General features: G+C 38.0%; 1 protein-coding gene and 1 long non-coding RNA gene across 5 annotated transcripts in view; one reads left to right on the plus strand and one right to left on the minus strand.

Annotated features, from left to right (window-relative positions):
• Nucleotides 1-16,906, minus strand: part of fhod3a (formin homology 2 domain containing 3a) — a 38,817-nt gene that overhangs the window by 8,046 nt on the left and 13,865 nt on the right. For 2 of the 3 annotated variants that reach the window (XM_039665952.2, XM_089122664.1), the window contains exons 4-16: nucleotides 15,176-15,243; nucleotides 14,995-15,100; nucleotides 14,734-14,828; nucleotides 14,303-14,414; nucleotides 13,443-13,537; nucleotides 13,185-13,328; nucleotides 12,589-12,785; nucleotides 9,250-9,303; nucleotides 8,777-8,911; nucleotides 8,634-8,684; nucleotides 7,969-8,141; nucleotides 6,605-6,970; nucleotides 140-990 (exon numbers count right to left, since the gene is read on the minus strand). In XM_039665952.2, coding sequence (XP_039521886.2) covers nucleotides 140-990; nucleotides 6,605-6,970; nucleotides 7,969-8,141; nucleotides 8,634-8,684; nucleotides 8,777-8,911; nucleotides 9,250-9,303; nucleotides 12,589-12,785; nucleotides 13,185-13,328; nucleotides 13,443-13,537; nucleotides 14,303-14,414; nucleotides 14,734-14,828; nucleotides 14,995-15,100; nucleotides 15,176-15,243 — 2,447 coding nt within the window. Of the gene's footprint in view, nucleotides 1-139; nucleotides 991-6,604; nucleotides 6,971-7,968; nucleotides 8,142-8,633; nucleotides 8,685-8,776; nucleotides 8,912-9,249; nucleotides 9,304-9,674; nucleotides 9,927-10,659; nucleotides 10,771-11,808; nucleotides 11,842-12,588; nucleotides 12,786-13,184; nucleotides 13,329-13,442; nucleotides 13,538-14,302; nucleotides 14,415-14,733; nucleotides 14,829-14,994; nucleotides 15,101-15,175; nucleotides 15,244-16,906 lie in introns of all 3 variants that reach the window. The other variant, XM_089122665.1, reaches the window with a different exon arrangement.
• LOC120472352 (uncharacterized) lies at nucleotides 1,668-4,029 on the plus strand. Of its 2 annotated transcripts, none has more exons than XR_016147225.1 (3): nucleotides 1,668-2,261; nucleotides 2,326-2,409; nucleotides 3,235-4,029. It is a non-coding gene; the product is annotated as an uncharacterized LOC120472352 (long non-coding RNA). The 2 variants fall into 2 exon arrangements; XR_016147224.1 differs by having other exon boundaries at nucleotides 1,674-2,261; nucleotides 2,341-2,409.

A 16,906-nucleotide genomic window follows, 5' to 3' on the forward strand; every position in this document is an offset into this window, starting at 1 on the left:
AAACTAAAATACCCCTGACTTGCATCTAACAGAAATAAAGTGGGTTAAATGTATAAAATGAAATTGTCACAGTACTAATTGGGTCACACTCTCACACACACACAGTTATGTTTCGCACTGAAACACTACCCCTGCTCACCTTAGCCGCGGGCATCTCCTTGGATTTGCTCTCGAACAGAAGCTCGAGTTTAGCGGTGTCGACTTTGACCGGTTCCAGTCGGGACCAGAGCGACTCCTGGCTCCGCCTGTGGTTCCGGCAGATCCAGTCGGCGGGCCGAACTTCACTCCAGAACAGCCGGATGGTCTTCTTCCTCTTCTGGTAGAGTGGTGTTAGCTCCGCCTCCTGCTGTGGAGGGGGCGGAGCCTGGCCGGAGAAGCACGGAGGGGGCGGCGGCACGCGGATGCTAAAGATGGGAGGGGGTGGGGCCTGGCAGGCGAACATTGGGGGCGGAGGCGGGAGGTTAAAGGGGCAGGGCGGAGGAGGGGGCGGAGCCAGCAGATCTCCAGAGCTCATTAAACTCCCCGAGTCCAGCACGTCCTGATCGTCCTCGTCTGTGAGGTCGGTGAAGTCGATGTCTCCGATGCGCAGGTCTCGTGGACTCGCCATCAGCTGGTCCCATATGCAGTCTGACTCCTTCTTCACAGGAGGAGGAGGAGGAGGAGGGGGAGGTGCCTGCGTTTCTATTGGTGGAGAACTGAGACCCTTCACCAGCTCTCCGAAGCGCTCGGCGAACGCCCGTACGTTGCTCTGGGTCTCGACTCGCTGCTCTCCGTCAGTCGTGCTAACGCTCTCGGCCTGCGTCGACGCTAACAGATCCTCCCGCTCTTTCTCTCTTCCGTTGCGCTCCTTCTCTTCGCTCGGCTCCTCTTCGTCCTCCTCTTCCTCCGAGGGCTTTTTGCTCTGCGAGTAGAGCATGTCTAGCATGAAGAGTTTGCTGTCGAGGATCTTGTTTCGCTGTTCATTCACGCCACCGCTCTGAGACCACTGACCTGCAGCAAACACACACACACACACACACTAGTGTTGTCAAAAAACTCGGTACTTCGGTACCAAGTCGGTACTAAAAAAAAAAAAATGTTACGGTACCAGCTTTTCTAGGTACCGAGTACCAGGTTAATCCAGTTCTGTTCTAGACGCGATGTCTGAAACGTGCACAGTTGCGTCCTCTTTATAACGCTGATATGGCTCTCTCTCTCTGAATCCACTTGTTGAAACGAAAGGAGGAAAGAGCCACATATGGAAATATTTTGGATTAGGCTAATGTCACATTGCCATAAGAGGCCGATTACAGGCGCGAGGCAAGCGCGCTCATAATAAAAACTCGTTGGCGTTGCATAGCAACGACAGACGCCGCGTGAGAGCAAGCGCTTTGGAAAGAATAAGCACGCGCAAAAATATAATTAAAACACGCGCGACATGTGAACGGCCTCTAAAGTGCTTTCGGGGTAGTTTTACGAGTACATGAGCACAGTAGTATCCACCCGACACCAGAGTAGGCTACTGGTATTAGTATTGTCATTTAATGTCAGTGCAGTTCTAGGCGTATTCTTGCCTTTATGACTCAGCAGGTTTAAAAAGCCTTTTTAAAATTAAATATGAATGCAGTTTTAGATTAAATAAAAGGACAGTCAAGTCAAATAAAACATGTTTTATGGTAATGCTACAAAGATACCATTCATCAACATTACTATCGAATTAATTTTGAGCCAATAAAAATGAACGTAACTTTTCAAGAAACGAATGAAAATATAAATTGAAACTGAATAAAATATCTTTGAAACTGAAAAAGAATGAACCGCAAGCATTTTTTTTGACTTTGTTTTTAATACACTACATGTTTTGCTAACTATTCCTCATATTTCGTTTACTGATCTACACTTACAAATGCGCTTCCAGAGTTTTCATTTACGCTTCTGAAGTTTTCGTTTACACTCCCTGAGTTTGCGTTCGCTGTTCTGACACAAATCTCTCGTGGGGGCGGGGCTAGTAGAAGTGTATTCTTATTGGCTACTGAGTTTTTGATTGACAGCTTCTTGACCTGGAAGTGAAGACGTCAGTGAGTGTTGTGTTTACACGTTTGGATGTGAGCGTCTGTAAGCGTAGCTTTCTATTTCATTTAGGTGATATTAAGTTTATTTCTTTATTTATTTACTGCTACACTATATTGTTGATATGATTTCTTATAGAAGGAATAGTACAGACAAATGATATAATTTGTCATCGTCGATATCAGAATACTGGATAGCATAGGCTACTCGTGGTAAGTCTGATTGTTTTTATTTTTTTTATTAATTAATACTAAACTAATACTAATTATAATACAGTTCTTGCTTTTTCAGGTGGAGAGGCATATTAGAGCTCAGTGAGAGCCCATAACATTATACAGCAGTGTTGTCTTGATTTAATTGGTAAGTTGTTAGCCCAATCATTACATGTCTTGTTTATCTAACGTTACATACGGTTACAGTCTTCGATTAGATCATATTTGCTTCAATTAGATCATATTTCCCCTCTGCCACCCCAAACAACATTGTGCTAGAGTACTGTACAGTATCTGTACTGTAGCCTACAATACAAAATGTACTGTATCAGACAATGACCGATGCCATTGGACCAGAGCCCTGTCAATCACTGCCCGGTTCAACTTTGGCAATGTAAAGCCAATTGCTGATTAATTTGTGATGCAGAGTTTTTAAAAGAAGAGAGAGAGTACTTGACCATTTTCCACGTCTCCATTCATAATATGTTAACACTCATTTGTTCCCAAGTATAACCCTGGGCGCAATATTTATTCTGCAAAAGGCAACAAAATGCTTTTTCTGTATCCATATTTTAGTAATAATTATGTTAAAAAAAAAACAACATTTTGGAGAAAAATGTTGAATTTTTAATAGTCTTTAATAATTTATATATATATATATATATATCCAAATTCAAAACCTAATACATGCAAGTAATTATGACTGAAAAAATCCAGCAACTAGGGAGTAGACGCTACACAGCCATGGATAAATGTTTATTGGGCTATAGAGCCATCTACTGGGTATACAATAGTATTACAGATGATAAATGGTGTGTGAGTCAGGTAAACATTTGGTACTGTAAAATCCCTTAAAACATTTATATAATTTGTTTGAAATAATTATTTTAAGTCTGCAAATGGTTACTGCATGTGGGAGTTCAAAGCAGTTTGTATTGTTAGATTATAATATATTTCCTTTCTCATTTTCCAGGGATTTGAGCAACTTTTCCACAAACAAAATTCTGATGCTGACACAGAGGATGGAGTGATAATACCAGAGATCAGCTGTCTCCATCAGACAATAATGTTACTTTGTTCAGACATATCACCTTTGAATTACTGGGATCCTTATCTTCAGACACCTGTTGTATTTTATTTTAATATTATAAAATAGCAAATATTTTAATTTCTTTGGAGCTCTAGATTAAAACAAACACAGTACACAAGAGGTTGCAGTTTATTCTTATTAGTCTCTGCTGATCATGGATTAGCATACCAACAGCATATGAATGGAATAGTTCATCCAAAAATAAAATTCTCACTTATTTTACTCATCCTCATGCTGTCCCAGATGCATTTTACTTTCTTTCTACAGATAAATACGAATTAAGATTTTAAGGAAAGTAATCCATCTCTGCAAGCCCTAAAGATGCTTTAAAAACCACACACAGTGAATCAATCAATACTGAAGTGAAACAATAGAATAAAAAAAAAAAATACTAATAATGTAAACTGTTTTAACTATTAAAAATCATTTCCGACCAACTGCCATACATGGGTACAATCCACTTGTGTTATGTGGACTCACAGAGATGTATTATTTCATTAAAAATCTTTGTGAGATTATACATTTTATTATCTATATTATGAGAATACTGTGCATTACATGTATAGTATGCAGTTAATGTTTTGTGGATTCTGGTCTTTCCTGTCATAACTGCATCCAAGACTTTCACTTTGGTACTTGTGTATATGCTGTAGTGACAATAAAGAATGAATAAATTTATTAGATTTTTTTATTTAAATTCATTTAACTGATTTTATAAGTCATAATTGAACCTGTTGATGATTGTTCAAATATATTTACCATTTTAAAGGTTAGAAAATAATATTAACAAAATGAAATAAATAAAATTATCAGCATGATTAAAAAAATACCAACAAAAATATTCTTTGTGTGAAATATGTAATGAAATGCCCTTTGAGGTCTGTATCATCTGACAGCAACCCACGATTGTAATTTTCATATAGTTTAAATTCCTCTTATTTAAGTGATCATACATGATCATTTGATGGTGTAAATGCATATGGTAACAATGAGAAATTTGATGGCCATGGTTGCCAACCTTGATTACCTGGTTGAAGTGAAACTTTCTTGACTGCTGAATATATCACACACGTATACTAGTAGGCTATTCTCTTTATATTGTAATAGCACGACCTATTCAGAGCCTAACATGCAAACGAATCATCAAGAATAAACAAATATTCTCCTAAAACATTGGACAAAATATTTTAAGTAGTCACATACAGTGGGCGTACTTTGATGTACAATTACACCTGAATAGACTGATCTCTTGTGAACCTAAAAGCTTCTGTTGACAAAGTAATCGCAGCAGAAGGTAAATACAGATAAAATTAAAAAACAAACATAACTTAATATTACTAAAATTAAATAGAAAGCTGCGCTTACAGACGCTCACATCCACACGTGTAAACACAACTCTGACGTCTTCACTTCCAGGTCAAGAAGCTGTCAATCAAAAGCTCAGTAGCCAATGAGAATACACTTCTACTAGCCCCGCCCCCACGAGAGATTTGTGTCAGAACAGCGAACGCAAACTCAGGTAGTGTAAACGAAAACTTTAGAAGCGTAAATGAAAACTCTGGAAGCGCATTTGTAAGTGTAGATCAGTAAACGAAATATGAGGAATAGTTAGCAAAACATGTAGTGTATTGAAAACAAAGTCAAAAAAAATGCTTGCGGTTCATTCTTTTTCAGTTACAAAGATATTTTATTCAGTTTCAATTTATATTTTTATTCGTTTCTTGAAAAGTTACGTTCATTTTTATTGGCTCAAAATTAATTCCATACATTACTTAGTTATCAACACATTGAGTGAACAATATATTTTTACAGCATTAATTAATGTTTGAAAATGTTATTTATTACAAACACCTGATTGTTCATGTTTGTTCACTTAATTCATTGTGCATTAAATAAATAATGGATTAAAACTTTACAAACAACTTTAAAAATGTGTTAGTGTATACTATTGTTTATTTTAGGTCATTTTATCTAATCTTTTTCTAAAGTGTTTATAATACAAATGTACAGTTTCCATACTTGTAACCGTGATAAACACTTAAATATATGTAAATTTAAACTAAGCTTTGGTACCGAAATTGGTACCGAGAACCGTGAATTTTAACTGGTATTGGTACCGAATACTGAAATTTTGGTACCGTGACAACACTAACACACACACATCATTCTTCTTTTATTCAGTCTTTCTGTACTTCTGCTCATGTTTTCCACTGCGCTGCTCACGTGTGTAAATACATTTAGCTGCGTTTTACTCAACATCAGTGTAGAGACTCAGAAAACAGGAAACTGTTTATTATAGTTCAGCATTTTCATATGCAATATTTCTTATTTAATAATATATTTAATTGTGTATATTTATATAACTTAAATATGTTAATCTATAAATTTACATATAACAATTTATATAAATTTTAATATTTATGTATAATATATTATCTCGTGATATTAATTATTTAAATTTTATTTGAATATTTAAACATTTTAATACACTTTAAATTTTCAAATGTCTTTCAAATTTTCAAATGTCTTTTTATTTCACTATTTACATTTTTTATATTTAATTCATTTCATATATTTAATTTATAAATTACATTAAATAATATGAATTACTTTACTCTTTCATATTTAATTTTAATTAGATTACATATAAATATGATTCAAAATATTTAATACATATCACATATTTAATAATATGTCAAATTTTAATTTTACTTTAATATTTTAGATTTTTAGTTAACTTTAAATTTTTATAGTTTAGCAGGTACAAATATACTTTTTGTATATTTTCGATTTCTCATATATCATTTTATATATAAATGAAATTATATATTTTTAGTTTTAGATGCAGATGCAAAGTTTTAGATGCAGAAATCATTTGTACTACTTATATTTTCGATTTTTAATTAACTTTAAATTTGACATTTTTATAGTTTAGCATTTTCAAATGTACTTATTTTACATTCATATTTAAATTGCATTGTATATATATATATATATATACATATATAAATAGTTTTTTTTAATTGAGATATATACTGTATATAAAAACACATATTGAATTATATTGTATTATATATTTTAATTTTTTTTTTATTTATAATAAAACTTTTAGATGCAGTAATCATTTCTACTACTGACAGTTCAGTTATGATTTCAAGCACACATTTGCATCATGTCATGCGTATGAAAGAGAAGGTTCGTATAGGAGTGTGTGTGTGTGTGTGTGTGCCGATATGAGTGTGTGTGGCCTCACCGGCCTCCGCGTGATCCTCCCTCTCCAGTGTGCTGCTGGCGGACGAGATGCTGGAGGCGGAGCAGTTATCCTTCTCGTTCACCTCCTCGTTCTGTCGTTCTTTATCGCTCAGGATCCCACTGTCCTCCGCTTCTCCATCAGGAGCTTCCCGCTCAGACTCCTCCCCTTCCTCCTCAACCTGCTCTGTGGCCCCGCCCACCTCCGGTTCTGACCCCTCCCCTCTCTCCTCAACCTGCTCCTCGGCTCCGCCCACTTCCTGCTCAGCACTTCTCTCCTCCACTTCCTGTTCCGGGTCTTCTCCGGGTTCTGTTTGCTTCTCCTCCAGTTCTAGACTCGCCTCCACATCCGGTTCTAGATCATTGGTGTCTGTGGAGAAGGTAGTGGAGGATTAAAATCTGCACACACACACACACACACACACACACACACACACACTGCTGCGGTAAATAGAGTGTACACAAGCGGTCAAAAGTATTCCATAATTTAAACAAAAAAATGTCTTCTGCTCGACCAGGCTGTGTTTACTGGATCATCATCAGATCCTCATATTAGAGTGATCTCTGGAGGATCATGTGACACTGAAGACTGGAGTAATGATGATAAACTACATAAAGGAATAAATTACACTTTACTGGATATTCACATATATTTTATAAAAATCATCAAATCATAATCACTCTACACTTCTGGTCAGTGAGTGTGTGTGTGTGTGTGTGTGTGTGTGTGAGACATTATAAGGTCCTTCACACTGGAAGGCCTCTGTGTCCCGGATATGAACAGGAAACACACCTGTGTGTGTCAACGCCCGACCAAACACACACACACACACTGTGTGTAAAAGAGAGAGTTTGTGTGTGTGTGTGTGAGTGAGTGTAAGTTTGAGTGCGTGTGTTTGTGAAGTGTGTGTGTGTGTGTGTGTGTGGTGATATAAAGGTTACAGTATCAGCGCTCATGACTGAGTCCTTTTAAACCAGTGAAACAAAGACACACTGACTTCAGAACAGTTGTTTTCTCTTTGCGACCTCTTTACACACGTCTGCCGCTGCACTTCAGAATTACACTTATACTGTGTGTGTGCATATATATATATGACCCTTGCACCACTACAAAGTTAATAAAGTAAATCTAGAAGAAAACATGTAATTATCTCCTCCACCAGTGTGATCTAAACTGAACACAGCACACACTGATCTGAAGTGTTCACTGTCCAACATGTGCAGGACCCATGAAACACTTCAGCAGCTGACACACAATAAACAACCTGCAAACAACCAACTCTCTCTATCACACACACACACACACACACTACCCGCTCGCTCACACTGATTGATTATATTCTGTAATCAGTGTGTCAGTGGATTTACCTGCTTCAGGGGGCGTGTCCTGCTCATCCAGTGATGTCACAGAGGTGGGCGTGGCACTGCGGGATGATTGACAGGTGTCAGTCGGGCTCAGAGTGAGGCTGAGACCTCGAGGTGTCGAACGCAGTCGCTCTCGCTCGAACTCCTCCGTGGCCAGTCGCTCCGCCGTCTTAAACCTGACACACACACACACACACACATCCGTCAGAGGAAACACTCTCATGCTGTGTGTTTTGGGTCACACAGGAGAGCGAGGGGAATGTTTGGATTTCAGGAGAAGGTTAAAAAAAGGTTGAGGAGGGAAATCAGTCTAAACCTGTTCAAGATGTGACACCAGTCACCACACACACACACACACACACACACACACCTTTACTTAGATATCTAAATGGGTTTTTTTAGGCTGTACAAACTGCATATTCTCTCCCCGCCCTCACACTAACCCGACCCATCACACACAAATAAAAAAAACTTTAATTACTTTATTTTTATACCAGATTTATAAACGAGGACGTTCCTAAAGGAGGTTTTTGGAGATTTTGGTCACTTCTGGGTACAAATTTGTCCCCAAAATAAACTAAAGTAGGTACACACACACACACACACACTCAAGACTTCATAATCACTGACTAAATATGAATATTCAGGTAGTCTGGGAATAAACTCACCTCTCATCTCGAGCGTGTCGGGCCTCCTCCATGTTGGAAACATAGTCCCGACTGCACACACACACACACACACACACACGTGAAGAACAGGTCGTCTGTCTGGTATAGTTGTGTATAAGTGAGAGGATGTTGTGTTGTTAAACCTCTGTCGATTGCGCTCCTCTCTCTCGATCCTCTGCAGTCGCTCCTCTCGCTCGACCCGACGTCTCTCTCTCTCCGCTGCCAGAGACTCCTGATGCTGCCGGTACGAGGACGAGAGGAGGCCTCCGAGAGCAGGCCTGACACACACACACACACATATTAGACATTATAAAATCATTGTTTGGTAAAGTTGCACCATTTATAGTCAGAGTTTTGAGCAGTTTTAGGTTTTGCATTCCTGCCGTTACGTGTGTTGCTGAGGGGTCAGATCGACAGAGACAAGCGTTCGCGACTTTCTAAATTTCAACCACAAAACTCCTCGAATCCATTACATTTTTTAATTCAAGTGCGACAAAAGTCCTGCAATGGACATATATATATATGAACATACATAACATATAACATGGAATATTTCAATTTCAACAATTTCAGCTTCAGTGTGTGTGTGTGCGTGTGTGTGTGTGTGTGAACTCACCGTTCATTCTGTTGTTTGTCAGGTGTAGATGGAGAACTTGCAGCAGAACATGACCTGAGACACACACACACACACACACAGATGAAGTCATTAGATGTGCGTTCACACTCACGCCCTAATGTGATGCATTCGCACGTCACACTCTTCCTCAGTATTTCCAGCACAAAAATCGAAACATTCTGAAATCAAGATGCATTTCCATCAGAAGCAAAACGACTGAAGATATTAAGAGAACCTGTTGAAAATGATGTGAGTTTGTGTTTAAAACAAGAGCAGATCTCAGCCAGTGGAGTCAGGGAATAACAGTGAAGTGAATCTGTGAGAACTCGCTCTGATTGGTCCAGAGACACGCGTGCGCAGGTGCAGAAGGAGGTGACGGGGTTAGAGGCTGTTGCATCATGGGACAACGTGGCTGAAGCTTCTACCTGCTGTTCTCCTCCTCCACATCGTAGGAGAAGAGGAAGAAGGGTGAGTGAGGCAGGTACGGCAGGTGGGCGGAGCTTCGCAGCGGAGGGCTGATCTGATTGGTCGGTGGCACGGTGACGGTGGACTTGCGGCGCGCGAGCAGATTGGCCAGGAGAGACGGCTGGGCGGAGTCAGGAGGGGGCGTGGCCTTCCTCTCCTCCTCTTCCTCAGGTGTGTGTTGGTCACAGTGCTCTGATTTACTGTCGGCGCCGCTGAACACGAGCATCATGGGTAAAACATACAGTGACTAGTGCTTTATAACGCTTATATATACTGGCTCTGGGAAACAGTGTTAAAGACATCCAACCCACCACAAACACGTTAATAATGACCAATTAAAGCCTTCTGTGTGTCAATCAGGTAAATAACTGATCATATATATTTAATAACATAATCATTTATATATTTATATATATAATAATATAATTATACATACATAATATATATATATATATATATATATATATATATATATATATATAAATAATGCAATACTGATAGTACAAGTATAGTATAATATAATACAGTACAAGTATAGTATATAATATATAATACTGATAATATGTTAAATGATATAATATAATATAATATAATATTAATATAATATAATGCTGAAAATACAGAATTACAGATCTAATATATTGAAATATAACAGTATGACCAGCAGGATAATTAGTCTGAAACACAAGGATAGAGATAAATGTGTCCAGGTGTACTCTGGGTAATATGAGGTTATATACAAGACATAAATGACTAAACTGCATATATTAAGTTCTACAGAGTGTGTCAGGGCTCCTAGAGGAGGTGTGAGCAGTGGAGGACATCATTTCCTCTGACATCATCAGTGTGAGACACAGAGAGTGTGTTTAAAGGGTTCCAGGACTCGAGGTCAGAGGGAAGACTGTGTGAAAGCTGACTGAATAGAGATTCCAGAGCCTGAAATACCTGATGACACTGACACTAGAAGGGTTCATTTCCCCTTCCTCCTCCTCATCATCATCATCATCATCTGAGCCTGACTCTGTGATTGGACTTTCCTCCTCACCCTCCTCTTTTCTGCAGCCGGGCAGAGAGAGAGAATCACGGACAACACAAGCGTCTGCACATGTTTGTGACATCATCATCATCATCATCACTGGCCTCTTCATCATGAAAACACTTTAGTGTGTTGGTTATGACAGCAGCTCAAGGTGCAATACACACGTGAAATGAGTCTGAAAATACTAAATACTAATACAATCTATGAACCTAAGACTGATCTGAGGTGAGCCGAACGCGTCACATGACCATGTGATGTGCATGTGATCAGTTTGTGTTAGTTATCGATCATAACCACAGCAGAGATACTGAACGAGCCTACAAACATGTGTTCATGAGCCAAACACACATATTAATTAAATTGATATATTTCACTCAAAAATCCCTCATCACACTTAAATGAATGTAAATAATGATAATATAATAACACTGATAATATGTCAAATAACAATATTGTATAAAAATATTGTTATTTACAATTTTATACATGTAAACATTATTTACATGTATAAAATATTATACATGTAAATAATGCTGGTAATAAAATACTGATGATAAATAAAACACTAAATATATGTAAATAAACATATGCCAATAATCCATAATATAATATAATAACTGTAAAAAAAGTTATTTCGCTTCAAGTAAAGTCAACTTAAATATTTTTGTTCATCTAACGAATAACAGTAGCTTTAACTCGTCAAGGCAACTAGAAAAACTAGTTGAGCCAACTTCAAAAAATAAGGCAACCAATCACAAGCTAAGAGCAAAAGATTAGATGATCAAAAATATTTAAGTTGACTTTAATGATAGAGAATTAGTTGAGGTAACTTATAAATGCGAGAGTGAAAGGCTGCCTTATTTTTTTAAAATAACTCAACTTTTTTTTATAGTGATAATAATAAAATAAAAATCTCCCATATTACATTTTTTCATCATTCAAAGTTCAAAAACTGCAGACTATGAATGTCCTTCTAAGAAATTTTTATGAATAAATCTTTATCCAAAGAAACTATTAAAATGGCAAAAGTGAGTGTGAGTCTGATGAAGACTTACATCACTGGGAGATATTCATGCGTCACATGATCTCTGCAGCAAAAACACATCGAGAACACACCATCAAACGTGTTCGAAACCCTAGTGCACATGCAGCACCCTTCTTAGGGAACACCTCCATAACTCCATCACTCGCTGATCTGAAACCCTTTCACACGGACACTCGCCTGTGAAATCCATTTAGTTTTGTCCAAAATTACTGTACGCTTCATTTTTGCCAGAAATCTGTTTTCATTTTTTTAAATGTTTAAAATTAAATTGTAAGAAAAATCTAATCAAGAACTGTGTCTAAAAATCCGAATCCATACATTTATTCATTTATAAAAATGTAAACATTTACATCGTTCTATGAAATTTACACTTCTTCGGATTACTTTTTTAATTGATTAATTAATCTTCAAAAATAATGCCTGAACAATTCAATTCATAAAATATTAACAATTTATACATTTTTTAAAATTTTAACATTAATAGGTTCCAATAAAATGTGTTTTATTTATTCCCCAAATTCTGTTTTCTGTTTTGATTTTTCTGGATTTAGTTTTTCTGGTTTTATCATCAAAAATGGAGGAGGAATTTATCAATTTACCATAAATAAAGGTAAAGTTAAGTACATTTTGAGCTGTATAATAAATTCCTTATTATATGACTAGATTCTGTCTGAGTTTGATCAATTTGTACCAGATGTTGCACTGATTTTGTATAATTATCATAATTGTATATTATTTGTCGATTCGTTTGACATGGGATGCCTTCAGACGTGTGTGAGGAGTGTCTCACCTCTCGCTGAGTTCGGGTCCGTTACACCGTGAGCGGTGTGGGGAGGAGGGGCTAAGTGGGGAGGCGTGGCCTGTCCTGCCCAATGAATGCCTGCGACTGCGGCGTCTCTCCAAGCCCCGCCTCTCTCCGGTGCCGACGCTAGACCGCCGCCGGTCCCGCGCACCGTCCTCATCACCGTCCTCGTGACGAAGAGTTGCCTGCGGGTCACAACCGTATCAGTCAGCGGCTATGCAAATATCTTAAAAGGATGGATACAAAAGTACAAAAATCCATCATAAAAGTGCATCTGTCCACGATAAAAGTGTGTACGTCACGTACGTACACAGCCTGAATGATAGATGGACTTTTATGATGGACAGATGCACTTTTATGATGAATAGATGCACTTTTATGGATTTGAAAACTCACTGCCATTATAAAGCTTGTAAGAGCCAGGACATGTTTAATATAACTCTGAGTGTGTTCATCTGAGAGAAGAATGTCATACACACATCTAGGATGGCTTGAGGGAGAGTAAATCATGGGCTCATTTTAATTTTGGGGTGAACTATCCCTCTAGTAATATCAGGAAAGCGATTGTGTAATAAAATAAAGACCTCGTAGATGTTGAGCTGCTCCAGCAGGTCCAGGTCGGTGCCCTTGCGCCCCAGGTACCGCTGGGAAACGCTCTCCATGCCCTGATCCTCCAGGATGTCCAGCAGGTCATAGAACGAGTCCTGATCGGGCAGCGCCGCCAGTGTCTGACACACACACACACACACAGAGAAAGAGAGAGAGAATGAACAGCATATCAGTCTCTTCAGAATTTTATGATGGGTATGTTTAGAGGTAGGGTGAGTGTGTGTGTGTGTTACCTTGTTAATGAGGGTCATCACATACACCAGCAGCTCTGTGTCCACACCATCTTTCTCCGCTAAAATCTCCATCGCATTTGACCACTGCTTACAGCCTGAACAGCAAACACACACACACACACACACACACACACTTTTTAACTTTTTATAAGCATCAGAAACTGTACGATCAACCTTATCAAGAACATGCAATAGCTATAATTCAACCCAAAATTAAAGACATAAATAAGAAATTATATTTTGGATGAATTATTGCATTGTGACGTGACATTATTTCTAAGACAATTAACCCCCCCCCCCCCCCCCCAAAAAATCTTCATTAGGACAAAAAAGACAAATTATTTATGATAAATATTTTATTACATTTTAAATTGATATTATTATTATATTTAAATAAAATTAATCAAAAATAATTATTCATGATAGTTCCATAATTAATTATAATAAATTGATTATAATTACTCTATAGTAAATATTTATTAATTATATTTATATTTATTATTTATAAAATGCATGCATCATGCATATTTTGCATGGCTTTACAATGATTAATAATAAATAATTATTATGAATTTAATAATTACATACCATTCATAATTGTTATTTTAATTATGTATTATTTAAATAATTCATGCATCATGCTAGAATTTGGAGTGGCTTTAAATGCATGCAAATATATATGAAAATATTTTTTATATAATTACACAACACAAAAAAAGTCAAATTACTTCCAGTACTGAGAATAAGATTCTGGGCGTTACAGTGAATTGTTCCAATGAAAAGTAAAATAATCTCAGACATGTTTTCAGTGGTGTTGACATTGCTTGCACTGCATTGTGGGATAGAGTGTGTTGAGTCACCTCTCTCGGTGTCGACGCTGTGGATGGCCTGGATGAGCAGCGCGGCGTTGGACTCGCAGTACTCCACAAACACCAGCAGGAGCTTCAGAGACGTCTTCACCACCAGACGGAACTGAGACACACACACACACTCGCATTCTCATCATCATAATGACATCATATGAAGAGTTCAGATGCAAAAGCCTCTAAATGCCATTTGAAATTTTCTTCTTTAATGATGATTTTTATCAAACTTGTATATTTAAGTTCAGTAATTTCACTTAAATAACAATTAATAGGTAATTATCATTGCCATTTAGGTGAAATTACTGAACTTAAATATACAAGCTTGATAAAAATCATCATTAAAGAAGAAAATTTCAAATGGCATTTAGAGGCTTTTGCATCTGAACTCTTCATATATACTGATCTACAACACACACGCACGCTACCTTCGAGCCGACGAGCAGGTAGAGCCACTGGATGGTCTCAGCGTGACCTATGACCCCGTTCATCCCGTCCACATACAGCATGATCTGACCCAGCGCTAGAGAGAGGCAAAATGCTAAGTGAAGCTTCTTGGCAACCAGAAGGTGGCGCTGTTGTTACACCATAGAGACATGATGAACACACAACAACAGACAATTATGATGTAAAAACCTCTCTCTCTCTCTCTATGTGTGTGACTGAAGTGTGTGTTGAAGGTGACGAACCTCTGAGGATGTAGTTCTGGTAGTTCTGATCCGCTTCAGCGCCGACCTTGATCAAACACGTCAGACCTTCAGCCATCACGAACTCATGCACCAGGTCCTTATCGTCCTACACACACACAAAACACACCGTCTCACACACACACACTTTCACATTCACATGTATTAAAAAAGCTGTTTTTACCTGGAATATCTGCTTGAGGGAAAACAGCGCCCTCCTCAGGTCACGGCCATTACAGTTATACAGCTTCTCTGCAGAGAGAGAGAGAGAAAGAGAGTGTGTGTGAGAGAGAGAGAGAGAGAGAAAGAGAGAGAGAGAGAAGTTCAGGGTCTGTATGTCATGGAAACACAACAGGAACTGCAGGAATGTTCTGATGAAGATGCCAGAAGAACGAAACCCCCTCAGAATAAACATCAATCTTCATCATCATCACCAAAACCTAACCAAATCATCATCTTCATCATCATCATCATCATCATCATCATCACCAAAACCTAACCCCATCATCATCATCATCATCATCTTCATTATCATAACCCTAACCTAACCCCATCATCATCATCATCATCATCTTCATCATCATAACCCTAACCTAACCCCATCATCATACGGCAGATTATTCAATCGAGAGAGAGAGAGAGAGAGAGACGGCACATCAGTCACATGCTAATTAAAGTCAATCTCAATTTTTCGATTTCAAATGAGCTTTATCAGCATGACTGTGCATCACAATATTATGCATAAAAAATAAAACAAACAAAACATGTGTGTATATCTTGTGATATGTGCCATTCATTTTAATAAAGATATCTCTGACATTATAAAGTTACACACCAGCTCAAGTCACTCGCGCTGAAAGATCAAACGTTTTCAACCGTGAATCTCTTTAGTGTGTGTGTGTGTGTGTGTGTGTGTTCACTGGTTCAGTGTCCCGCTCACCTTCCCACAGGCACTGATCAATACACTGATCAATCTCTCATTAGCACTTCATAAACCTGATGATTGACACGCTGCTGTTTACATCAATAACACACACACACACACACTGGCCTGACCCACTCTCTTGTGTTTTCTTTCTTTCTTTACAACAAATACAGCTTGCTTTGATACACAATGCATTTTTATGTGTGCATTAAGTATCTAAATACTCTCAGAGAATAAAAACTGCCTTCCTCCGTGTGTGTGTGTGTGTGTGTGTGTGTGTGTAATCCTGCAGGTTTGCCGTTCTCTGGCCAGATCTAAACACGGATTACGCTTGACCCGGTCATTAATCTCAGAGTAATCTGCCGCAGACATACACACTGACAACACACACTCTCTGAGGGCCAGCTCATATTCATAATAAAAAATATTAATATTAATAAAATAAGAGTAAATATTACAACTTATACAGTTCTTATCATAGCAAATCTTAAATTATAATAAATTATAAAATAGTTAAACTTTATTAAGAATAAAATATAATAATTGAAAAAATATATGAATAAATGCAATATGAAATGCTTATTGCAATATTATAGTGCTTTAAAAATTAATTTTTTTTTATTATAAATGATTATTTTAATTAATACAATTAAATCACCCTCGAGGCACTGTACATCCAGTACAGTAACTCTAATTCCAGATTCAGAACCGGTCTGCGGTAACCTGAGGTTTAGTGACCTCTGACCTCTACAGCAGCTGCTGTCCATCAGACGGGCTCACAGAGGTCCCGACTAACGACCGGCGTCACAGTCTCGTGTTCACAGAACAGCAGTGGGGTTGCTAGGGTATTTTTGGGTGGTTGCTAGGGTGTACTGGATTGTTGCTTAATGCCTGGAGAGAAAGAACAGATCTCCATGTGAGTGCCACATGATGAAGGTCCCTCTGTTGGTCTGGCTGACCCCGGACACTGCTGTGACCTGGCTCCCCTGC

This window comes from Pimephales promelas, chromosome 18 (assembly GCF_988280905.1).
Source record: "Pimephales promelas chromosome 18, fPimPro1.hap1.1, whole genome shotgun sequence".
NCBI classification, from domain to species: domain Eukaryota; kingdom Metazoa; phylum Chordata; class Actinopteri; order Cypriniformes; family Leuciscidae; genus Pimephales; species Pimephales promelas.